The sequence below is a fragment of the Diorhabda carinulata genome, chromosome X (genome assembly GCF_026250575.1).
Source record: "Diorhabda carinulata isolate Delta chromosome X, icDioCari1.1, whole genome shotgun sequence".
Classification (NCBI taxonomy): domain Eukaryota; kingdom Metazoa; phylum Arthropoda; class Insecta; order Coleoptera; family Chrysomelidae; genus Diorhabda; species Diorhabda carinulata.
This window is the reverse complement of record NC_079472.1, coordinates 29,684,472-29,711,995: the sequence shown is the minus strand read 5'-3', so window position 1 is coordinate 29,711,995 and position 27,524 is coordinate 29,684,472. Positions and strand designations below refer to the sequence as shown.

The window sequence follows — 27,524 nt, the reverse complement described above, 5'->3', positions numbered from 1 at the left end:
TTGAGATATGGCTGACGGCCGTTCTTAGTACCACCCGGTACGTTGGGTATACGAGTAGGAACCTTACCAAAAATCTTGGAATAGTTTGAAAGGATATACCGTGGAATATAGTAAAACATGTTAAAGAGTAAACATGGATTGCTAAGAAAATGAAGCTAAAGAAATAAATGATAGAAAGGCGAATGTACGATGTTGAAAATACATTTTTATGGTTCTGAAGGTATCTATAAAGGCAAAGATAGGTGTAAGCACCGATGTGTACTTTCCGCCGCAAAAACTGGATAATCAAAGAGAGGCTAAAAAAATACAAGCAACGGTAACAAAGTATATAAGAATAGTTCCGGGAATTACGTATAATAGAGAAAATACGGAATAGATAGAAGTTTTAAGCCGATGTATAAGGTTATATAAGATGAAGAAAAATTTGAAGCCTATTCAAGAAAGTCGGGGAGTGAAGAAGATGGAAAATTGCAAAATTGGACCGTAAGATCATCATACACATGGAACCACCACAAGGTTTAACGAAGACAGAAGCGGTAACCCTAGCAAAGGATTAGAGAAAATGATGTTAGTACGTGAAAAAAATTATTAAAAATTGAATGCCTTACACCTTAAATATTTAAATTTTGCTTTGCTAATTTGCTAATGTGTGGTTCAATTTTCTACACCTTTTGCATCTGCTGTAAGATTTCTTATGGAATACAAATTCGGGTACATGAAGAGACTGCCGAGATGATTTTGAATGATTTCAATGTTCTAGTCGACATACGCTGTAGTACGACGTTTCGACTTTGGAATCTAAACATAAAAACAATATTTTAAAAAAAGATCATCATATTTATTATTTTCATAATATAACATCTAAAACAACGTATGTTCATGTAACTAATAATCGATGAACAATATATTACTTTTCAATGACCCCATCGGTGTCCTCTATTTCTGTGACAGTTGGAGTATTACTTGATGCTATTTGTGTCTCTAATTTAAGGATAAGCCTGAAAAAAAACTAGAGTAGTTGGAGCAATGTATCTCAAAATTGACGCATACTTTTTCCGAATATAAATCACAAATCTATGATAAATATAATTGGGTGAATATGGTTTGGTTGAGATATAATACAAGGTAAGCTTTGTTATCGTAAGAAAAATAATATTAGGTTTATTCCTTTCATTTCGAAAGAGTTCCTTTCATTCGTCATTAATATCCTGGAATGGTACTAAGGGTACAATGATTGTCGATTTTACATGCGTTTTCAGCTTAGATATCTACTCTTTTACTGCTTGTGCCCCAAAATGAGCTCCTTTGTCCAAATGAAATATATAATGACCATTTTGGTATAGAGGAAGAAAGGCAGTTTTTTATATTAAAAATTTTTGAATTGTTATATTTTTGTCACTTTTCCGGATACGTGACATTAAAGTGAACCTCTGCTTGGTAGCTGAAACTTATTATTGAGTAGAGAAAACAAAATAAAATATTCACAAAATACTCTAAATAGAAGACCATTAGATTGAGCGCAGGGCATTGTACTTTTGATTCAACACTCTAGAAAAAGTGAGAACGGATAAATAAGGCAAACAGTGTAACGGAGAAGAAGTGAGGATCAGGCATCTACTCTGCTAGCGCCCATAACAACAACGGAAAATGCTGAAAGACGACACAGTAGATGGCCTCGGAGAAATACAAGAAGTAGAAATGAAGAAAGTAGAAAAAACTTCATTCTGGGCTTAAAATATGGTAAAAAAAGAAAGAGGGTAGTTAGGTACTTAACTTAATTTAACAAATTGTGGAAAATACAGGATAATGAAATGGGTTTCAAGTCTCAGAATGAACTACGACCAATCTAGGTCAAGGTTGACTGTTCCAACCTTACATAATCTTTAGTGCTGTGGTGCTGAGCTATTTAAATGGTCTAGAACAGAGTTAAGAAACAGAAATCAAGACTACCCCTTGCATTTACCGGTTCGGGCATCAGAAGAATCCTTTTTCGATTGTCGTTGATTCTGCATACAGAGCAAACATTTTTTGCTTCCGGAACTATATTATTATAAGCGGAAAAACAGGAATATATTTCGTATTCATCTTTAGAACTGTCCGTTCAAATTATTGTGTCTGGAGTATGGATTTCAGTATTGTGTTTTTGAGTATATTCGGGAAATGTAAGTATTACCTTGTATTATATTAGGAGAATAGCTGGTTTTTTCTATAAGAATTTATACCAAAGATTAATGCGTCATAGAGAATAGCATAAATAATAATTTAGATTTAGAAATATACCTACATCATCAATAGAATACTCGTAGCATGTATTCCAGCGGAAAGATAGTTGAAAATTCCAGAATTAATTGATATTGTAGCATTATATACAAACGAGTACAAAGGTCCTCCTCCTAGGCCGATAAGATAAGCTGTTGCCATAATAGTGGAAAATACCTTACCCACCTCATCAACAGATACTGACTTTGATACTAATGTCCTTAGCATTGGTACTGAAACTCCTCCAATTGCCCCTTTTAAGAAAGCACCTGAAAGTTATTAATCATTCATATTTTAGGAATTGAATTAGGTTAGAAATTGATACTGTATGCAGGAATATGAAGTTGCAGGTATATCTCGGTCGATTCTTTCAATTGCATCCAACTCAAAGGCCAGTTTCTATTTCTTAGTAAATCGTTTAATCCATTTCCAAAATAGTATTGAAAGATGCATAAGGAAATATAATTTGATTAAGGATATACTTAACGATTATTATGAGCTGATAATCGTCATAGGTTTAAGAATTCTTCGTGATACTACTTTTTTTAGAAAACATAATTTAACTTTTAATTCTGCTCTACAAAGCAGGAGAAATTTGGATTTTGAGGGCTATTGTACCCGTACCTTTGATTTCGATGTGTACTTCTTCAGAAAGCTGTTTCTGACTCTTCGGTTCATTAGACTTTTGATGGAATTAGCGGGTATGGATTATGGAGAAACTGCTCAATTCCCTGGATGTCCAGGGACGCCTCGATAGTAGACGTGACAACCACCGACCCAAGTGATGCAAGAGCTTGTTGGCTGTCTTATTAGATACACTTGTATTTGTTCATGGTCTTTCGTTATATTATGAGAGAGTCATCTGTTATTAAATAGGATCAAAACCTCTTCGAGGTCTTTATCGATTAGCATAGGCATAGTTTTATTTTTCTTTTTCAAGGAGTCCTAGCACACGACTGATGCGTAGATGATTTACGGAGCCAAGACAACGGTCAGGCCTCACGTTTTGCCAACCTTCTGCAAAGCCAAAAATTTGTAGTTGCTTTCCAAACTTGTTCATTGAGAAAATTCACATAGTAGTTTTATATTTGTTTGCAAATCCAACAATACTTTTAAACTATTCTCATGTAATGATGGATGCTGAGTAAACAAGGAGATCTGTCACAAAAAATTTCGTCGGGCTATTATTATGGTATATGGTATATTATTTGACTCGCCGTCCTCCAACCATAAAAAAAATTAAATTATACTTATCTGAAAACACCTTGTTTTCATCTATTTGCACAAAGACGTGAAGGTGGCATTAATTATGAGAAAAACAATTTTTTTATTTATAATACTTGAAATACTGAAAACAACAACATAATTAGTATATTCAGGAATCGTTGGTATTAATAGTATCTAATTTTTATTGTACAATTTGTATTATTGTAGAAGTTTAGCCCCTTCGATGTTTCATTCTTTAAAACTTAATATGTTGATTTTCCTGTTGGAATGGAATGAGAAGGTTTAAACAATTGTTGTGATACTTCTATTTTTCTTTGTATGGATTCTTCTATGTATCCTTCTGCTGCGTTGAAGAACGCCATCCACCAACATAATTGCTGAAGAGCGCATTAGCCCATGTTTGGTGTATTCATCGGGATTTCTTAGTTTCGATCTTTTACAACAAGTTTCGGGACAGTGTTAATGGTATGGAATCCAGCATATTGGGCCTAATACATACTATTTCGTTATGAAACAAATAATCTTCTGATGTTCCTATTTTTTAACCGTAGATCTGCATATTTACGGTAAAGTGTACAGGGCACGAATGTACATTCCTTATTGGTAATGATAAAACTTCTTGAGTTGATTTTTTCCATCTCCCAAAATCATAACAATAAAGCACCATCCACATCGTCTAAACTCAAACGTATTAAATTATCTCTACGACATGCGTCAAAAATCGCAAACACTAAAATGGATATTTGGTGATGATAACTATTTCTTTTATAGCTTAACAACTGAGTTTATGGCTTTTCCGGTAAAGTAAACTGGAAAAACTTCATCACTTACAGTAAACTTTTTCGAGATTTCGTCATTCATTGAAAAATTGATACCTGTGTTCATATTTTTCTTATTTATTTCTACGATTTTTATTCGTACCATTGATTAATAGATACTGTCTCTGACGTTCTTAATTTATGTAAACACTATATACTACACTAACTTTAAACTCTTAGATTGCTTTGCTAATTCGGTCTGTTCACTACGACTATTTATTATAAAATGAACTAAGCTGCGCTACATAAACTTATTTATATACCATAAATAGAATTCACCAAACTTCTAGAGCATAAAGAAACAAAACATATAAATAAATAAACCAAAAGAAACAATGTAAATAAGCTGCTGGCTATAAAAACGGTTATAAAAAAGAAACGGATTCTGCGTTTTATAAAAAATAAGTTAAAGGTGCCGCCAGCGCCTTCGCCGAATTTTAGAATTACAGTACATCGAAACAGGACCGGCTCTAGGTCTGAGACCCGTTCGTAATAATATCTTGATCTGGATTTTGCTGCTAACAAATCAGTATTTGTGCTGCTAGATCTAATATGTATCTAGGAATATCTGGATTTTCTTCCATTACATTTTTTAAAACTAACATGAATTAAACTGACAGAAAATAAAATAATGCCGATAATAAATATATTGTTGCTATGGAAATGTTAATGTACTATTACGATGTATTATGATTACTTTAAAAATGAAATGTTCTAAATTAAATTCTCATCCTTTTCTGCGTTGTATTGTTCATCACACATACATTTTCTTAGAAGATTTTACTTTTCCAGAGCCGGCTACATGATACTGATGAACTATTTGTTCACAGTGCACCAATTTAAAGAACGCACATAGTATGGAAATAAGAAATCCTTTTGCATGGAACATTTATCTATAATAATTTAATTTCAACCAATACTTTTAAACGCGCTCTTACCAAATATTTAATCTCATGTTTCTCTTAAAGCGGAAAACGACGAATATCCCATAACAAGGCAATTATGTAGCGAATTCTACTTCTATAGTGTCATCATCCTCCTGAGAAAATCTATGTGAAACGCCTGTGGGGCTATTCCTGCATTATTTCAAATAATTGAAATGCTTCAGCAAACCTGTTAGTCTCACAAAAAAAATTCCATAAACTAAGGAGTTTGAGGGGAATTTGTAGTATTGTTATGGTTAATATGGTAATTACATAAGCATCGTTTCCTTCGTTTGTGTATCGTTTTACGTATCGACACACATTTAGGTTCTCAGCATCCGTTTAGAACTCCTAAACTTTGTGTACACAAAATGCCGAAAACGGACAGTAAACTTTGATACTGGTTGTTTGTTTAATTGTTCATATTTGCTGAGTATAATAAATACGGAGAAGCAAATAACTTACTAAGTTTACATCAATAAGTTGCTGTCTTTGAAATTATACGAGAAAAAGTAACTTGGAAAAACATTCTTCGAAACTTTTAGGTTTAATTATTGATCGATAAACAATGTTAAAGCAAATAAATTTGTTTAGTAGGGTCTTTTAACCAAAAATTTTGGTCTATTCATTAATATTCAACTATTGTTACTGCCAGATTAATATATATTTGGTATTTCTGTTCGATTTTTCGGACAGAATTGAGGAACAAAACAGTTTTTCTTGGCATTTAATTAACAATAAATAATCAATTTTCTTTCAAATTTTGCACTCTCATTTTTGGAGCTATACTCGTAATTCAGTTACTAGAAAACAGATGTTAGAAACACGAGATATGACAATTATTACAAATAAGGATGCACTATAATTCATAGTGTTAGAGCTGCACAAACTCTATAAGAAATATATAAAAATCAAAGAAAAACAGCTACTGGTGAGTTAATCATATGCATCTGCAGCTTAAAAAAATTTCTAATTTCCATTTCCAATTAAACTAATATTTCTTTCTTGATTATCGCTTGTTGTGACTCTCATAGATTTCGATGTTAGTAAGTAGGATACTTAAAGAGAGATAACTTTATTATAATTTATCACAAAGTTGAGTAGTTTGAGTTGAGAAATGAGTTGAGGAGAGTTTGAGGAATTTACTTACCGATATATATAAAATGATCATAAATAGCCAAACCCTGTAGTAAAACACAAATAAACATGAAACATAGACCGATTAAAGCCAACAAAGTCTCTCGCATCGCACATTTCTTGTGTATTATGTAGATACTCATCATTGTTCCACAAACGGAAAAAACTGTCGTGATACTTAGATAAAGAGTGTATTTGGTGACGTTCCAATTAAGTTTTTCTCTTAGGAATAAAAACATTACTCCAAATTCCCCACTGCCAACGAAGTTTATGAGTATTAGAACTAATATTGAAATGAGAATGATGCTTCTTCTGTTATTTTCTCGTGCTTTTGTCAATGTTTGGTACATTTCTTTGAAATTGGTCAAATTCGTTCTCCTTATCTGCTCCTGAAACAAATATAAATGAAAAATTCACATCTTCAGTAAAATGACGAAAGATGGATTTAGCTACTTAATGACTAAAATTCAGGTAGTTATTGTTAGAAATCATTAATGTAATAAAATTTATCATTTTTTACCATTAAAAATATCAAAATAAACATTAGAGAGATTTATATACATGTTTTAAGATGAGGTACTCGAGGTTGTCTACCGCCGTGCTAAATCAAAGTCACATTTTTGTAAATGAATCACTCGTTATATAGAACATTTGAAGAGTAGAAAATTTAGAACTCTATATACGAAGGTAGTCCAATAAGTACTTAGCCTCACTTCCAGATGACGCTGTTATCACAAGAGATATTTAGCATTGTGTAGTATACGAGGATATATTGAATAATTCTTAGCCTACTAGAACAAAATTTCAAAATTTCAAAATTGTATACATTTATTTCAGCGAACCTGCAACGTCTCTAGACCTTTAAAAAATGTTTCTTCTTGCTGTGCAAACCAGACCTCCACATCTTTTATTACCTCCTCGTTGGAAGAAAATTTACGACCTTTGAAACTTTTTTTCATTTGAGGAAAGATAGTCGGACGGAGCCAAATATGGTGAATAAGGGAGGTGTTCTAGTAATTCAAACCCCAAATCACGAATTTTTTACATAACAACATGAGATTTGTGTGCAGGGGCGTTGTCCTTTAAAAACAAAACACCTTTGGATGGCTTTCCACGCCTTTACTCTTCAATTTGTTTCCGTAGAGTGGTCAGTAATGTCGAATAGTAATCTCCAGTTATTGTTCTATCCTTATCCAAAAAAATCAATCTTGAATACTCCATGGTAATCCCAAAAAACTGAAGCAAGAACTTTTCCAGCAAATTTTTGGACACGAAACTTCTTAGGTCTTGGAGAACCAGAGTGTCGCCATTCTATCGATTGTTGCTTTGTTTCTGGATCGTAGGAATGTACTCAAGTCTCATCCATAGTAAAGATTCTCTTGATGATGGCTCGATACTCCAATTTTTCGATTTTCACAATTTAGGTGGACATATTTTTTCTTTTAATTAATTGCGTAACTCTGGTTTACTATTTTGACGACAAACTTTACACTGACACTTCTAATAAGTTATTGTTCGTTGCTATTGTAACGCAATATTTTGTTTATGCATGGAACTGGTCTAGGCTAACTAGATCGTTTACTCATAGCATACAACTATTGTTATTTCAAAGGGATCGGACACATAATTTTTTTTTGACCATGTGTTTGCGAATTTTAGAAAAATGGTAGAAGAGTAACTTCGGTCGGTTATTAGATTCTCGATTTTGTATAGAAAATCGATGAGCAAATCAAAAAGCAATTGCTTGCGGTCTATATTGATTCCAATTGTCAAAAATTGCTTTAACGAATATCCATGCTCGTCGGTTTTTGATAAGACACATTCAGTTTCCCCAAAAAACGACGATTAAGGAGAATAACGCGACAGAAATTCACGATCTCATATTAGCAGAACACCGATTGACAGTAGGCAGTTCAAAAGATCGCGTGTTATATTCTGCATGAAATTTTTTGTATGAAATAGCTCTCGGCGTAGTAGGTGCTGCGTTTGCTAGTTTCAGATATCAAACACAACCTCGAGATCACTTGGGTGGTTGACGCTGCTTACATGCAATCGAAAGGAGTTTCTGCGTCGTTTCTTCACAACAAATGAAACATAATGTCACTAAACTTACCAGAGCAAAATGATCAGGCAGCAAAAACTATAAGTGGAAAAGTAAGTGCTAATTAAATGCAATATTACGAAATTTTCCGCTGTGCAGTTTTTGAGAAATTGGCTGTTCTGTGAACTTTAGAAACACGTTAGCAAAGAAATGTAAGTTGAATCAATAGATAATTGAAGTAGAATGCTTCCATAATTAAATGCTAATTAAATGCTCCGTTGTTCGATGATAAAATATTTTGTAAAAAAAATTCTTATTCCAGAACGACCAAAAATAATGTCTTTCCAAGTTTTCTCAGCAGAACACTATCATTAATGAAGAATTATTGATTTTTATGGCCTCGGTAGGGCCTATAAAATTAAATGCCTATTACACAAGTCTATAATTCTTCACCAAAGATAGTGCTCTGCAGATAAAACTGGGAAAAAGTCATTGAACAACGGAGAATTTTTCTAAATTTAACAGAACAGCCAATTTCTTAGAAAATTGCACCGCGGAAAATTTCGTAATATGGCACTTAATTAACACTTACTTTTCCGCTTATTATTTTTTCTGTCTGCTCATATAGCTCTTTGCTTACTTTAGGGACATTAAAACATGGATTTACTGCTATATGTCTAAATAGTGGAAGTTATCCAGCGAACGTGCTTCATTTCATGAACCATCTGGTTTTGCATTAGATTTGGGTATTGAAAACTTACGGTGAATCGTTAGTGTTAGTAGTTAAGGGATGAAACTATTTTTTTAATTAATTTTATTCGAGTAGACCTACATTGGAATTTTATCTCCTTCGAAGTAATACTATTAGGAGACGGATCTTCCATTTCTCATGAAAGTACTAGAGCTCGAAAAAACATTCGGAATGTTTTGTTGTGTAACAAAATGACATCGCTTCTGATGGTTGAGAAGGCAAAGGAAAATTAGTCAAACATTCATTTATTGAAATTGCTCAAACCTCTTTGAGTCAAAATCTAATAAACAGTGGTGTGACTCAAATTCATTTATGTACTGATAATTCTGATCTAAACGGAAAAATTCTCGAATTCTGTTAACATTGGTGGTTCTTGCAGGGCTCATCTTCCATCAACTCATCTGGTCTCTTGATATAACACATTGAAGTTTTGCAAAAGTTTTTGTTGCTCTGTGTCTAGCTTACTCACTCAAACTCGTACTACATGGTCACCTGTCACTCTTTCGCGTGCTTTAATTTTTCACTGTCGTATGTAACGGAACGTTGCGAGTCTCTCCACTTAATTTAAACACCTAGTACATATTCGATTATGTTTTACTTTAAAATAATCGGTATAATTTCTAAGTGAGAGTCTATCTTAACGGAGAAGAAATAATTTATCTTTTTTTTTTATTTATTTCACATTTTCAGATCATTGCTATACCATTTTATAAACTTGGTTTTCTTTGTCCATTTTCAGCATGAATATTTTAAGGAACATAAAAAATTTACTCGCTTCTCTGTAAATCAGACAAAAAAGTCTACACTTCGTGATTAGAGGATAAACTTTTCAAAAACTGTCTATTATGAAGATGAGTAAAATATGAAAAATTGAATAAGAGCTTAATATTTGAATCAATTACATAAATTCTGGCGAATACGCCTGTGTTAGTGAAGCCGGTATTTTATTTAATTACAGAGCACTGTTTAAGAAAAACCGTGAATATTGCTTCAAAAGTATCGAACGTCATTTGGAAATTGCAATTAATTCAATTTTGATATATTTTTTCATGTATAAATACACGTTTCCCCGATTTATCATACCTATGGCGGTTAATCAATCTTTCTCCAATTCTCTTATCGTAATCGTTGAGTACAGCCACATCCTCAATCCTTTCGATATTAAGTGGTAAATAAATTGGAAGAATCAGCATATTACTGATGTAGCTTAAAATGGTAAGTGTCCAGTATTTCATAAGTGAACTTTATGGATAGATATTTTAAATTGAGCTTCAAAATGAAATATGTACATTTGCCTTTTTCGTATTAAATATAGCCAAAATATTATACCATACCCTGCCAAAATAATGAAACTCTTGACTAATCTGCTTTTGGATGCATTTTGAAGGATTGAGATTGTTGAATGTCAGAACTAAGTTGGAATTTCTGGAACCGTTGTTGATAAGCATAATGAACAAATTATTTACACCACCTTTACACCAACACTCACAATTATTAACTTTCTGACGCCCGTTTCGATATCCAAGTTATCGTCTTTGCGTAAACAGTGTTTTCAGTATATGTCAGAACAGGCACAGGGGTTTGAGTTATTTTTTTCTTAAGAGGAAGTTCATTGGCGGGAAAATTTAGTATTAAATAGGTAGGTCAAGTCACTAGGTTTAAGATTCTGCTGACCATAATTTGGTTATCGAAACGTGCTCCCAAGAAAGTAAAAAATGGTTTCTTCGGCGACGAAAGTTAAGACCAAATGTTTTTGGAAGCAAAAGGAATAATCTTCTTTGAATATTTTGAAAAAGAGAGCACATTATCTTACTAATACGAAGCTAATTTGCTGGAATACAATACCGAACTTGAAACAAATAAGATCGCATTTCTGCAATAAAATCACGATAGTTCAGCTGATCTAGTTCCCTCATAACTTTCTGTTTCCTATTTCAAAAAGACTACTTGGAAGAAAAAGATTTTAGAGAAATGAAGAGGTGATGGTAGAGGTGAACGTGCACTTTACGGAACTTCCTAAAGGATGATGGATTAAGTGTGTAGAGTTTAAAGGAGATTGCTTTGGGAAATAAATGTGTTATATAGTAACCTAAGTTTATCTATTGAAAAGTCAACCTTTCCCTTAAACTGCCATCTATTACCTGTCTTTCTTTTTGAAATTTATTTTCAATCAGTAACTTACTCTATTTCCTAGTTGTTGTAGAGATTCTGGTATAAAAATAATAGTATACATAATTCCTAAAATGGTACTTCCGGCTGCTAAACCAAAAATAGTTGCATAATTTGTCGCATAAAAAATGTACGAACTCATAGCGTTTCCAATGATTGTTCCCAAAGCTGTACTAGTTTCATATATAGCCATTCTAAAAAACACAAATTGAATTGATTAATTCTCATAATTGGATTAAACAGCATTATTTGCTATATTAAATAACAATTTAAATGTATTGTACTATTTATTCTATATAAAGGATGCTTGTGATTAATTAATTTACTCTTGAAGTAGTTAATTAATTGTATTCACAATACTAATCGAATTTGTACCCATTAGAACGTAACAAAATCATTGTTCGCTTTTTCATTTTTTGTTTGTGATTCAGAGGCAGAAGAAAATCGATAAGTATTGTTGAAATTATTTTTCACGTCATAATTCTTGGGAATATCGTTGCTTTATAAAAATAATAATACTTCAAATGAGGAAAATTACATGTTTCTCTTGAGTGCATAAGCTTGTTGGTTGAACAAGTGACGGACAAATATGTCATTCTTTCACGTGTTGTACAATCTACTTTTTCTACTGATGTGTTCAAAACCAGGTTCAGAATTGAACCGTATAATACTTTAACTCATTTTTATACAGGGGTTGTCTCATGAGTAATGTCGGTTTTCATATGTGGAAATGGAAATTTCGACGCCTCAATTTAAACAACTTTCTTTCAATAATATGTTTTTATAGTATATTGCTTGTATTCGAAGGACCGATTTGTTAAAATGATAAGGACTGTATTCAGTTTATATTTCATTTATTGATGTATACTTCTAACGATTGAACTAAGACTTGTTAAATATTCTCATCTTTACGACTACCCTGACTTAGTGAGATCCTCTTCTATATCAAAGGGTAGGGGATGCAATCTCCACTTTAGTACCTGTGTATGTGAATAGTGTAGAGTGCGATAAATATGAAATTTGGTCTTGTAAGATGTTATTGAACAAAAGAAATCATGTAAAATTGAAGGGAAAAACACAGTTAATGAGTGAAAAGTGCTGGATTGGTTTAATAATTTTAATAGTGGAGATTTGACGCGCTTAGGTCGTCCATCTGTGTGAGATATTGAGGTTATAAGGTAAGCAGTAAATACCATAGATAGATGGATACTGTTGATACCATAAAACATTTAAAATAATTAGGTTAGATCTATAAAAGTTGTCGAATTAACCGAGATTCAAGCGAAACATCGAATATAGAGGAGAATTACCAGAACCGTCGCAAACAACGAAACAAAATTTTCAAAATATTTTATCACTCAACATATCACTCTCCTCTTAATTGGATACATTGATTACAGCGAACCTGCAACGTCTCTAGACCTTTCAAAAAATTGTTTCTTCTTGCTCTGCAAACCAGACCTCCACAGGTTTTATTACCTCCTCGTTGGAAGAAAATTTACGACCTTTTAAACTTTTTTTCAGTTTAGGAAAGAGATGATATTCGGTCGGAGCCAAATCTGGTGAATAAGGGGGGTTTTCTAGTAATTCAAACCTTAAATCACGAATTTTTTGCACGGCAACATGAGATTTGTGTGCAGGGACGTTGTCCTGCAAATGAAATGGATAGCTGATGCGATTATATGAAGTTATATCGGAGAAATATCCAGGTTTCGTTAAGCGAAACCAGGTTCTCTTACAACAAGATTATGCTAAACAAAATAGTGCGAAGATAGGAGGAATAAGATTAAAGGACTTAATGGTATTGGTTCCTCATCTAGTCCACATCTTGCAACCATGGTAAAATTCTTACACGAGAATCCAATGATGATTTTGAAAATGCAGTGTGACAATTTTTTGCATCTAAGCCCTAAGAATGGTTTTACCAAGGTCCCGAAGAGTTTTCTGAACGTTGGATTGAAACCAACACGATGGGTAAACATTGCAAACCGACATTATTTAGGAAACACTCTCTATATTTCACTTGAAATAATAAATAACATGTATAATTTAACAACTTTGGTAAGTAATCCCTTGTAGGTCATTTTGCTTCAAAACATTCTCTCTAAATGAAATATTAATCGGGGTTGAATCTGATGAAGAAACTTAATGAGCTTACAGCATTTATGTATTCAGGTTCTAGTGATACCAAAGGCTGATTAGATTTTATCAAACTTTTAAACATTTCATTTTGTGAGCTTGGCGCTTTCGAGTAAAAAAATCTGCACCTACATAAACTAAAATAGTCACAAATGTTTTTCGGAAACAGTGTGCTCTATATAATTCTTGATTCGGTAGCTGCAAAAATGCCGTTATATTTTTTTACCAATGTGTCAAATTTTTTTAACATTTTTTATTAGATAATTAAAAAAATTCTCCTGTGTCCGTAAAATTTCTGCGAACTTTGGTTTCAGAATCGGGTAATTTTATTGAAATCTTTCATGTCATCAATTTTTAAGTTTTGAGCTTCATCACAACGTCAAGACCCTGTATGAGCAATAACGAAAGCAGCCTGATATTAAAGTCAAACATACGTTTTTCAGTAAATACTTTCCGTCTAGTGCATATTGTAGAAACTGTTCAATTTCTTCAAGGGTTAAGGTTTTTGACTATTTTGAAACATTCCTTTCAAATTTTTATGTCAAAAAATGTGTGAAGATTTGCTTATAGTTTTCAATAATAAGAGTACTTTATGGTACCGGGACCATAATGTTGATGGTTTCAATTTTCTTAATAACAGAGTATTTTCCGAAAAACATTTCACTCAATTATCAGAAAAATCGAATGCTTGATTGTCTCGAGGTGTTTTTCCAAACTGTAATCTGCATTTCATCGTCAACATAGAAAGTGTGCTATATTAATTTGACATACAACAATTTATGATTGACTTGGGATATAATATAGGGTTGCTACTTAAGCTTTGATATAGATGAATTAAAATATATATTTATAAATGGATATGCCTTCTCCATTAAGATTTCCACACTTTTGCATGCGTTTGAAGCAATTGTCTAGGCTTTTCTTCCATTTCGATTGAGAAACATCCAAAACATTTGATTGAACGCGAAACAGCTACTTCAGGTGTAGAGAAACCAAGTTATTTGAACTGATGTATTAGAGCTCGCATTGTCGAGGTGCAGAATGATTCTTCTTCTGCGATTGGTTTTCCTGATTTTTTTTTTCAACACTTCTGGTAAACAAATACTGGGGTACCATTCAGAATATTTTTTTTAGATTTGGCTCGTCTTGAAATACCTTGAAATACTAAATATTGTTGTTTAGTTTCCGGTGCGATCATGAAATTATACAGTTTCCAATACAAACAAATCTTTTTGACAGCCAATATTTCATGTAATATTTAATGTACACGAGAGAAACTAATGCCCAAGTATGTCTTAACCTCACGGTATTTCACATGAAGATCTTGCAATATTCAATTTGGAAACTCAGCGAAACACGGCGGATCGAGATGGTACTTCATCACCGAAAGTTGGAGTAAGTTAATAGGTATATTGTTGCTGGTTTAATCCACGTTGGAAGTCATAGAAAATCATATTTCTTACTGCATGAGAAATTCTCCGTTTTGATGTATGAATGCGATGGGAGAATTTAGACCATTCTATAGAAAAATATATTTTTTCTACAACTGCTAGGAAAAGTGACGTATTTCTCATACCTATCTTAATTTCAAAATCACATATTGCTCACATTGTGAGAAATATTATTTCTCACGACACTTTGCCCACACCACCACACAATTTATATAGAGAATCAATAAAAATCGACGAAAATTTTACACAACTGTCAGATTATAGGAGTTTTTTAAATTCTTAAGGTAGTTTTCATTCGTGGTTTGATAAAAATCGCAATTTCCATCTTATATATTAAAAAAATTGATGATTTCCATTCCGAGTCCGTTCAGGCGTTCTACCCAACCGATATGCTTAATTTTTCTTTCAATGAAAGGTATTGATGCACAGATCAGCCATCAACCATCGGATTTCATCTAATTTTCACCATTCTCAAGTTATACTCAAATGCGATTTCCCCCTGTACATTACTTATGGGAGTTTTTCACATACACACGTTCTATCCTCAATATCTCAGGTTCTATTCAAGATAGAGACTTCGTTTTGGTTTAAGAACACTCGCTGAAACACCTTCTTTCATTTGTGTTTTTGAACACTTAAATCGGTTGTGTTGGAGAGGAGCTAGGCGCGGACATTCAATGTGGAGTTATGGATTCTTGTAGGTTTTTGGCAATTTTTCTACATTCAAAGATCTATACCTCAGGTTCTAATATAGCTACAGAGTTCGTTTTGGTTTAATAACACTTGCTGAAACACCTTCTTTCTTTTGAGTTTTTGAACACTTAAATCGGTTGTGTTGGAGAGGAGCTAGGCGAGGACATTCTATATGGAGTTATGGATTTTTGTAGGTTTTTGGCAATTTTTCTACATTCAAAGATCTATATCTCAGGTTCTAATATAGCTACAGAGTTCGTTTTGGTTTAATAACACTTGCTGAAACACCTTCTTTCTTTTGAGTTTTTGAACACTTAAATCGGTTGTGTTGGAGAGGAGCTAGGCGAGGACATTCTATATGGAGTTATGGATTTTTGTAGGTTTTTGGCAATTTTTCTACATTCAAAGATCTATATCTCAGGTTCTAATATAGCTACAGAGTTCGTTTTGGTTTAATAACACTCGCTGAAACACCTTCTTTCTTTTGAGTTTTTGAACACTTGAATCGGTTGAGGTGGAGAGGAGCTAGGCGCGGACATTCAATGTGGAGTTATGGATTCTTGTAGGTTTTTGGCAATTTTTCTACATTCAAAGATCTATACCTCAGGTTCTAATATAGCTACAGAGTTCGTTTTGGTTTAATAACACTTGCTGAAACACCTTCTTTCTTTTGAGTTTTGGAACACTTAAATCGGTTGTGTTGGAGAGGAGCTAGGCGAGGACATTCTATATGGAGTTATGGATTTTTGTAGGTTTTTGGCAATTTTTCTACATTCAAAGATCTATATCTCAGGTTCTAATATAATTACAGAGTTCGTTCTTTTCTATTATAATGATTTCTGATACTTATTTAATGGATTCGATGCGAGCGAAGCCGCGGGTAACAGCTAGTGAAATATTATTTTAGTAGGACATAATTATACCAATTTATGATGAATAATATTGATACTGACAGTAATGACGATTTTGATAATACTCTGCCAGAGATATTGAAAATAGCAGCAAAAGTAACTTCAGATTTGTTGCTGGAAATTTGAAAAAAATAAATGAAGCATACGAGCAATTACCGGAATGGAGAAGGAATACAAAATTAAAATCTTTTTCGGAAACTGTACTTTTGTAGAGTTTTCACAATATTCAATGTTACGAAGTACTATCAGTATAAACAATAACACTTATATATCCACGTATCAGAAATTACGTCATTTCTTTGAAAAGAAAGTTTTTAAACGAAGAGATTTTTAAATGAAGCCCAGACAAGGAATATCTACTAATAAAGGTAAATTTATTTAGAAGGAAGTATTTTTAAAATTTAATTTTATTATTTTTTTCTTGAATTAATATAGATTTTTCTAATTAGTGGATTTTTCAGTATACAAAAAGAATGAAATAATCATTAAATATTTTATTAGCGTAGCAGGGGCATGTCGTAGAGAGGAGTTGTGGAAGTTAAGAATCGATAATTCAGAGGATTTAAATTCAGCTTTACTTATGAAATTAGATAACACGAAATCAAAAGGGACAAGAACGTTCACTATAACGGAAAAATTTTATGAGATATATAAAAATTATGCTGCTCTTCGACCGATTGATTTGCCAGAAAATCTTTACTTTTAAATTTCCAATACGGAAAATGTACTAGACAGGTAGTTGGCATTAACAAATTCGGTAGTATGGTTATTGTAATTTTTTTAAAATTAGGAAACCCCCATCTATACACAGGTCACTGCTTTAGACGTTCTTCGGTAAAAATTTTAGTAATGCAGGAGGGGACATATTAATCTTAAAGCGTCATGGAGTAAGGCAATCCAGTACAGTGGCAGTCGAAGAGTCTATTAAAAATAAAATTAGCGTTGCTAATAAAATCGATAACTCCATTGAAAAACCACTCGAACCCATTACAGAAATGGAGACAAAAAATACACCGAATATGAACGATCAACCCTCAACATCTAAGATAAACATAACAGAAAATTTAATAAAAAGAAATGACGTTCCGGGCTTAACTATACAAAATTGTAAAAATTTCACAATCATTTACAATTTTAAATAATATTTAACAGTTAGGAGGATACTTAGGTATTATTTTGGTTTTACTAATCATAAAAATATTCATTACATTAAGTTCCATCACTTTTATTCTTTCAATTTGTGCAGTAACATGTGGGAAAAATACTTTTCTCACTTGTGTGTTTGCACAAACTTCCACCACTCGTGAGAAAAGTTGAACTTTTCCCACTTGTTGCACAATAAACAATGTTATAACTAGCTATTATTAATGGTAAAACTACTAACAGTTCAGAGTAATTTATTGTATTGTATTACCAACCTAATGCCCCTGGTTTCTTCAGTAGATATATCAGATATATATGCTAAAACTACTGTGAAGTATGTTATTCCACCACCTGTTAGCATTGAAGGAATATCACTTATCATGAAATACCAAGGCGATGTATCAAAACAACTGTTGATAGATAATAAAGTCATACCAATCGCCATTCCTACAAAATAACATCATTTATAATGCACGTTTCAGAGAATGGAGAGCAATAAGAATTGATATGTTCTTAGATATAGACCCAGCGTGAAGAAAAATGAACATTTTAATCGTCTAACGTCGAAACTAATGTAAATTGTCGTTCACATTATTCATAATCACCGTATAAGTGAATAAAAATCGGTGTAAGAAAACAAATAAGAAACTTTCATTATATTGAGTTTCTGTTTACCATTTTTCGGATTAGATAATGATGATGCCGCCGCCACACACAACGTTGGACGCCTCTAGTTCGTTCCATACCGAATAATTACAATACTAATAAAAATTGATCGCAGTCTTAAGCCGATAATCATCGATGCGTTCAAAGCTTTTGCCAACATTCACCTTCCAACGTTGGCTGAACATTGGATGAAGGCTGGACGCAGCGCTCCAAACAAATGTGTGAAAATATATGTGCGAGTTGCCGATATTGATGTCGCGTTTCCATAAATTCGATTGTTCACCAGATTATTTGGCCAAAAAGTGATGAATAACATACATCAGAAATTGTTTTAAAATAAACTAGATGATAATGGCAACTTTGATTTTTCATACCAAATACGAAGAATTCACGCGCATGAGAACAAGAAGTGTGTGTGGTTGTATCGCAAGTGTTGGTTCCAACTTCTTTCCAATGTTAAGTATTTCTTTGAGGCGACTCAATAGAACCGACTTTCCATGGCCAATGCTCCAATACCAACGTTGAAAGCAACACATTCGTCGAATAACTACTACGATCACACGATGCGTCTAATCATGCCAGCGTCCAATGTTGGTTAGGTGAGGTAGTTGTGGTACGGGTTTTATACAATGTATCCCAAGTTTGAAATTTGTAAGTACTGGTTTTTTGAGGTGCCCTTAAAAACTGACTTATCAATATTATCAAACCTCGTATATTAACAAGTCAACTTTGTGACGGTAACAATAGATTTAGTTAAGAAATATTACGACTCTATTTCTCCAGTCTTTTAAATTTGCTGTAAGTAATTAATTTATCGTAACGGATTTCGTGCTTTAGTTCAATCGAATATGTCTAATCTAATTTGTTGCTTAGTTATTTCTAGTTTCTCATATCAATCAAATAATCGCACATATCTACCTCAAAATTGAGTTAAACAACAAAGTTATGAAATAAATTAATCCATTTATCTTTGTTTCAGCTTAGTTGTGCACGTAGGTAATAAACTTCTGAAATGTTACCTGCTTGGCTAAGGATGATAAACGATTTTCTTCCAAGCTTGTCTGACCAAGGCCCGACTAACATACACAGCAATAAATTAAATGTTTGTTCTGTTGCCGTTCGAACCATCATGACGATATTAGCGTAAGGCTGAACCTCTTTTTCCAAATTTTGGATAATGGTGTCATTGTTGTTGTTTCCCAAACGGCTACATTCTGTTTTGTCGTGAGCCAAAAGAACATAACATGTACGGAATATGAGAAGATTCAACAAAACCGCTTCTACGGAAGACAAGAATATTTAATTAAAAATACGAATCTTAATTGCATCAACATATTGATCAGCCTTTACAATTTATGAATATAAACTGTTTGAATTTGAATGTACTGGGTAATTTTTTGAAAATTTAATTATTCGCTTTTAATTCAAATATTTATTGTTTTAACATAAAATTTGTATGCATCACTGAGCATATTTTTCGGTAGTCCAGGCAATGACAAAATTATTTTTTTAGTAAAAAATAATTTAGTTTTTTAGGATTCCATAATACTTCATAATTGCGAACATATCGATAATATTGTTATATTATTATATACTAGCTGACCCGGCAAACGTTGTTCTGCTTTATAAATTATATTTACGAAATATTTTTCTAGTTCAATAAACATAACTAACATACTATAAGTGTATAAGGAGGTACTTATAATCGAAAACGCTTATTATTTAGGTTAATAAAGTATCCTTTATTAAAATAACAAATATATTTCAAATTAAAATTCTTGATAGCTGACTAGAAATCAAAAATAATTATTCATATTTTTACTATCAATTCTATAATATTCTACATCAGGCTCATACTGGAATGGTAGTCGAAGAAATAAATCTGATGTTATTGCTCGAGGAATTTGTTGGCGTTGTTGGTCAATTCCTCTACGTCTGTTGACTATGAATTTGCGCGTTTCTCTTCGTTCTAATTGTCTCTGTTGATCTCGTGTCCCTTGTGACTGTGATTGACATAACTGCGTCGTGCTCACACGCACATTTGCATTGTTTTGTTCGCCTGATCTTCGTGCTTTCATATCTTGCACGACTCTAGATTTGATTGTTCGACGACTCAAATTGATCAATTTGGGTCTTGCTGGCATTGCTGACTGTACATGTAACATATATATAAATCAAGTTAAAATACTTATTTGTGAAAAATAATGACTTGTTATTGTATTCGTTTGCTTATTATTTGACTTACCTATAATAAAACACGCATATTTATTAAACACGTACACGTTTCTGTTTTCATTTAAAACTATTTTCAAAAAATGTTAAGTAAAATATGTACAGCTACGATAATGGCCGTTGGCGTTGTTACCGGGAGCTCACAACAAGTGTTTATTTACATGAGAGTAAAAACTGACTTTTCAGTTATTAATAAATAATTATTGCACTTGAACTTAATCATAAATTTACGATGAGAGTAAAATTAACATGACAGTTGCACAGAAAAATCAAAATGATACGTATAACAGTCTTTGTTACGATCGATACAAAAAGAAAATTGAAATTGTAAATAAGAATTTATCGTACTATAATTATTATATTCGATGGCCATCTTGCAATCCTATTGCGGATATGTGGATAAAATAAAAAAAGTAAAAATCGCGATGGAAAAATAGGGGTTGATCGTAGACGAGTGAAAAATTGAGAGTAATATGAATTTTTTTATGGCAAAAAACAAATAAAAATCTTGCCAAGAAAATTTTATCTAAAAAATAAATAACCCTTAAACCCTTAACATTTAGGGGGACGAAAAATAGATGTTGTTCGATTCGATTCGCAGACCTTCCCGATATGCACACAAAATTTCATGAGAATCGGTCAAGCCGTTTCGGAGGAGTTCAAATACAAAAACCGCGACACGAGAATTTTATATATTAGATAATAGCAATGTTTGATTAGATTGTTTCGTGTAACGAGCAACGAACATGTTTGTCCATTTTCATTAGTTTGAAAGCTCGCAGGAGTTCCCGATCGCTTAGTGTCCTCAATTCCTTTTCATTTTTTCCTATTTTAAGTAAATCAAGACAGACCCACAAGTCCGAACGAGCTCAAGCTTCTCACTGCTTATCTCATGGGCTTAAAAGAAATTCTAGTTGACATAGATGCAGCGCAAGTGCTAAAAATCTTTTCGCCGTAACATAGGTCTTGTTAAAGGAATGCCCACATCACTTCTACATACAAAATAATATATTTTTAGTGCTTTGGTTGTTTGTTATTTGTAAGTACATTTTGGTATGTATGATTTGATGTTTAGTGCATTAGTTAGATTAACAAGCGATAACACGATACAGATGATTAATAATTATAAGAATCAGTAAAAAATTGTTGGCTTAATCAAAGTTATCCAATAAGGGATACATTATACATCAAATCAGTTAGGTGACGTCCCCCATTCTCCATACACTGAGTAAACCGATTTCTGGCGTTTGTCATGACTCTTGCCAGCATAGCAGGCGTTATGTTGGCAATTTCTTCCTGGATGTTCGTCTTCAAATCTTGTAGGGTCCTTGGACGGTTCACATACACACGGGATTTCAAAAAACCCCATAGGAAATAATCACAAGGGGTCAAATCGGGAGAGCGGGCTGGCCACTCCAAATCGCCCCTAATTGAGATAAGGCGCTCTGGGAAGTGTTCCCTCAAAACAGCCATCGATGTTCTTGAAGTGTGTGCCGTTGCTCCGTCTTGTTGGAACCAAGTGTCCCCTAAGTCCAACTCATCTAGCCGTGGGAAAAAAAATTCCTGTAACATGTTTACATACCGGTGCGAATTCACTGTCACTGTGACTTCATTTTCCTCAAAGAACCAGGGACCAATAATTCCACGTGAGTAAATTGCACACCACACTGTGACTTTAGGTGAATGCAAAGGCCGTTGATGCAATTGTCGAGGATTGGTATCAGCCCAGTAGCGCATGTTTTGTTTGTTTACGGATCCACACAAATGAAAATGGGCTTCATCACTAAAAAAAACAATAGCGTCCTCAGGAACGACTTCCAGAAAAACCTCACACGCGTTCCTCCGAGAATTGAAGTCACGTTCAGAAAGTTCCTGCACAATTGCCATCTTGTATGGATGAAAATGAAGATCATCATGAAGTATTCTCCTCACAGAACGATCGGAAAGTCCAAGGGCAGACGCATGTTTGCGCGCAGAACGCCGTGGTGATCGCAACACTGAAGTTCTAACTAACTCAATGTTCTCCGGTGATCTAATGGGCCGAGGGACTCCAGTTCTTCGTCTTGTCACACTTGCAGTTTTTCTGAACGTAGTGACCCACGTAACAATTGATTTCCGGTCCGGGACAGGGGCCAAGGGGGCTAAATTAAAGCGATTCCGAAAGGCGCGCTGGGTTGCGATCACAGAACATCCGCTCGAAAAGTAAACCTCAACGGCAAACGCACGCTGCTCACTGTTCCAACGCATGATGGCGACTGAACTGTGCCGGGACAAAACTTTATAGTCCCCCCTCTCGAACGAGACCACTAGCACTCCGTTACGACATCTACCGACTAAATGGCGAACTTTTTAAAAAAGGAAGTTATGCTGCCGCACCCTGTATCAATATGTACTCACCTACCAGCTGGAAGCTAATGAAAGATAAAACCAGTGGAACTTCCACGGTCAATTTAAATTTCCAAACCATTTCAGCTGGTTAAAACTGAAAAAAATAACTTTCAACAAATCATTTCGTTATATGAATGATAATTTTGATAGCTAGAAGTAGCTTTCTAAAAATATTTATTATTACTATTATGAATAATTGAAAGCGAATTAACAATAAAAGAGGTGTTTCTAGTATACAACTGAATTTTGTTTGGCTTCTCTTCGTAACGTCAGCGAATTTTTGAATCTCTAGCAACGTTGATTCGGGGAAATCAACTGTGTGATATGTGGCATCAGCATCTTCTCATGGGAACCTATGTCGGGTCACGACATAATTTATGTTATGCCTTGTAAAGTACTGTAAATGGAAGAAATCCCATTTTGTGAGCAACATGCTAATAAAGGGTATAATAATATACGCCCAAAAATAAATTGGGTTAATTAGCCCTTATTTCCAGAGCTTACAAGTCATCTCAATTGTATACCATGAATGGTTTTTGGTTATTTTAAAAGTAAAAGTAGTGTAGCTCCGGAAGCTACAAATTCAATCAGATAAAAAAGCCGACATACATTTTTTGTAGACAGGTGCATTTAAAAACCAATTCAACTAAGGACAATTATAAGCGCTTCGCCAAAAAGCAAGCATCTTGTGTTTTTTGTATGCTTATTCTAAAGAATACACAGTTTGCTTGGAAATGCTATACCGGGTATATAGGGTCTAGAAAATAAGAGCTACTGTGTACGTTGTCTCGAATTATTGTCAAACTACTATGATTATAATTTAATATTAATTTGTGTTTACTTTTATAAACAGTATAATAGCCTATATATGAAATTAGTAGTGTGTAGTATCGCACTAATCTCAAAATGTCTCTTTTCTTACGAGCTCTCTCTCCATTCCACGTTTTACTCTTCCTAATTATTATTGCTGCTATCGTATAGCCGCAATCTCTGATACAATGTTTAGCTATTTTCATAGTTATACAGGGTGTTTCAAAAAAAGGTGATCCCGTTTCTAGGATAGTATATGAAACTGAAAAATATTTGGGGTTAGCTCACTAAAAAAATTTCGTAACGCTATCCGTATTCAAGATAAAGGGCGTTGAAGAAAGAAAAATTATACACATTAGTAGAGTATGGGTCACTTCAGATGGGTGCTGCTCTACCGCCCACTCCACCGCTCATTGCTGGGGGCTCCGACTCCACCGCGTAATGATAACCAAACATGAGGTGAAATTTCTTTATCACAAAACCGCCACAATATTTATTATCAGGTGGGTGACGTAATCACTCAATGATTTTTTTTTTAAATGTGTTTGGCTAATAATCCAAAGAATTTTTTTTTAAATTATTGTTTCAAGTTAAAAATTCTAATACATCGATTTTATAGTGTATCGCGAACGAATTGTTTGCAGGCGGGGAGTAACGTAGTCGGGTGCCTAACCGCAGCATACGGGATGTGTTAAAAATATGCGACTGTTGTTGACGTAAGGCGATATCGGCAAAATTGGGGGTGTGTTGAAAAGAAAAACATACGGGGTATGTTCGAGGTCACGTGCAAGATAATATATGTACGTGTTTTGAGAGTCGAACGAGGTGTAAGTTGGCACGAGATGTAAGGTGATTACGGCAAAATTGGTGTATGTTGAAGTGAAGTGAGCCGAGTGTAAGGCGATAACGACTGAAATATAGGCTTTGTTGAGCCGACGGTGTGTAAAGCAATACCGGTAGAAGTTAAAAAAAATCGGCTGACGTACGTGTTTCGTAAGACGTGTAAGGTGATAACAGTGTAGGGCAGGGCGTTTTGTTGATAAGCTAACAAGTGACACAAGGCGATAACGACAACATCACGGGGTGTGATGTTTTGTTAATATTAGCAGGGCACCAGTCGGTATGAAATATGTCTGACGTTTGGTTTAAGAGTAACTTCTAAGAAACCAAGCATCCAAGAAATTTGCTTTTATGTCTGACCCTCATAGAAGGCGCTAGTTACACGGTTCGTACCAAGTAGTATTGAACATATCTTTCTCTATATTATTAAACAAAATTTCAAGTGAACTTGAACATCATTTATTTTTACACCAAAAAGATACTGTTCATTAAACTCGATACTATGTACCGCTTTCGGAATATTTTGATTTGAAAATTACGACGTAATAACCGATGGTGGATAAAGTAGTGATAAATGTCTTAAACAAAAAAATGAAAATTTGGAAAAAGGCTGATAACATAAAATATGATCCAATTAGAATAGGTCTTCAAAATGTCCTCCGTTTTCACAAGTACACAAGTCTATCCTTTTTTCTAAAGAATCCATTAATCTTCTAAACGGTTAAGAGTTCTATCTTTCAATTATTAAGTTGAATTTACCTCTGTTGTATGAACTCTTTTTTAAGATACGACCAAACTTTGTAATCCAAGAGATTGAAATCGCATGACCGAGGAGATCAATGAATCGGAGCTTTTGCACCTCTCCCAATCCATCGATTCGGAAAATGGTTACTCAACCAATTACGATACCTTTTATTAAAGAGCGGTGGAGCTCTATCGTGCATAACAAATAAAGATCTTTGCTCCTTTTCCAGATAGAATCTCATAATCTATTAATTTATTACCTAAAGATACTGCCCAAACATTAACTTTAATTGAGTGTTTGATATGTGGATTCTCATCACACCAGTTGTGTGCATTATGGCAGTTAATTATACCTCGTTGCGTAAAAGTGGCCTCGTCCATAAAAAGAATACACATTTTAAAAAAATTTGTTTGAGGTCCTTTCTTGTAGTGTTTGACAGAAATCCTCTCTAACCGGTAGGCTCTAAGTCTGGACTTGTCTGTAATGATAAGGACGTAGCTGTTTGTCTTTAAGTATCTTCCAAGTACTTGAAGAAGACGTATTTGTTTGTCTTGTCACATTCCTTAAGCTAACTATTGGATTTGATCAACTTAATTTAAAATCATATATTCTTTATTGATGGTTCTTGTTGTTCTTGGCCTATCAGAATTTATTTTTTTAGGTCACACATTCCCAGTTTCTCGACAACGTCGTTCAATAGCTCTAAATGTATTTTTATTTGGTAAGTTTTTTCGAGGAAACTTTTCTACATAACGCTTAACAGCTGCACTAGATTTTCCTAAACACTCGCCTAAGGTTAATAACATGTCAGTTTATGAAAATTTGAATACATTTTGATAAACAATGTCTAATCCAACAAATAACAAGAAATGTAATTATTATTAACTCAAAGTCATAACTATCAATGATATGCAAACTTAGGGAAAATGCTATTGCCGTGTGAAATTCAAAGTTAAATAATTATGGGTACTCAGCTATTGGGGCCTTAGTATGAAACAAACAACAGTTTAAGACCCAGAACAGCAATACATGACCATCAAATTGTTGTTTGTTTCATACTAAGGCCCCAATAGCTCAGTGCCAATACTTATTTAACTTTGTGAAATAAGATCCTATACTGATCAGACTGGATTTTTGTGAAAGGCTACAAGCAACGAAAGCCATCAGTCCCAATTTTTTTAAATGTATCCGTTTTATTGATGGGGTCTCATTTACGCAACAAAAAAATTTTTAATTCACATAATGCTCACTAATTAATATTAATAACAATTAATAATCGAAAACGGTAATTTGAAATTTTGCTTAATATATATAATGTTGAAAAAGTTATGTTCAATATTACTAGGTAGGAACCGTGTAACTAGCGCCCTCTATGACAGTCAGATATAAATACAAATTCATTGCATTAATAAGCTTCTAAAAAATATTCGTATGAAATTTCAATACGGTAGTAGTTACGGCAAAATCGCAAGAAAATTTTTCATAGAGCAAGCCACAAATATTTTCAGTTTTCTATCTTTCCGAGAGACGGGATGACCTTTTTTTGAAACACCCTGTATGTTTATCTTCAATTTCTTTCCAGCATTAGGAGGTTCTGTTATAGGTATTCTTTTTTGTTGGCATCACTTCCTTCCGATATATCTATTTTGTTTATGTACAATACTTGTAATTATATGCTTTTTTGGTACATTTCCTGATAATTTCATTCATGTACGTAATAACTAAATTCTAACTTAAGATTTGTCGTAGGCTTTGTGCTGTTTAAAATATTTTCTATTTAAGCTATTATGGCATTAAATTATTTATATCATCAAAGTGTGATATTGTGAAATTCTGTTTGGCGCTTGTGAAACATAATTTCGAGATTCTTTTGATCATATTTTTTTTTTAGTGCCAAGGAGTGATATTCCTCTATAAGTGTTATATTTTCTTCTATTTCCTTTATTATTATATACTAATTTAGTTAATCATTTGATGATTGTTATCAAATGTGAGCTGGAGATAATTACATATATATTTGTATTTAAATTCAAAATTTCAATTAGAATCAAATATATTTTGATAAATCTATATAATTACCTTGGTTCGATGAGAAAACAATGTTATCTTGAAGTAATCACTCACTACACTGATCAGCTATCATATTTATTGAAACATATCCCAGAAAAATAATAATCTAAC

The 27,524-nt window shown here is 33.4% G+C and overlaps 2 protein-coding genes across 3 annotated transcripts in view; one reads left to right on the top strand and one right to left on the bottom strand.

Moving 5' to 3' along the window:
- The window catches only part of LOC130900878 (putative polypeptide N-acetylgalactosaminyltransferase 9), a 276,483-nt gene that overhangs the window by 47,349 nt on the left and 201,610 nt on the right, over window positions 1-27,524 (top strand). The window lies entirely within an intron of this gene.
- LOC130902454 (hippocampus abundant transcript 1 protein-like) lies at window positions 832-27,524 on the bottom strand. The gene is made up of 8 exons (XM_057814611.1): window positions 27,423-27,524; window positions 22,958-23,042; window positions 19,348-19,608; window positions 17,938-18,109; window positions 11,339-11,519; window positions 6,378-6,753; window positions 2,285-2,528; window positions 832-998 (listed from the first exon to the last, which is right to left on the bottom strand). The coding sequence occupies exons 2-8, from the start codon at window positions 23,025-23,027 to the stop codon at window positions 908-910; spliced, it is 1,395 nt and encodes a 464-aa protein (XP_057670594.1). The 5' UTR covers window positions 23,028-23,042; window positions 27,423-27,524; the 3' UTR covers window positions 832-907.

Excerpts from the sequence above, each read along its gene's own strand:
- LOC130902454 (XM_057814611.1), bottom strand. The coding sequence starts at position 23,027 with ATGGTTTGGAAATTTAAATTGACCGTGGAAGTTCCACTGGTTTTATCT. Across the intron at positions 18,110-19,347 it reads TATCATCCTTAGCCAAGCAG|GAATGGCGATTGGTATGACT; the intron begins GTAACATTTCAG and ends GTTATTTTGTAG. Across the intron at positions 11,520-17,937 it reads GAAGAAACCAGGGGCATTAG|AATGGCTATATATGAAACTA; the intron begins GTTGGTAATACA and ends TGTGTTTTTTAG.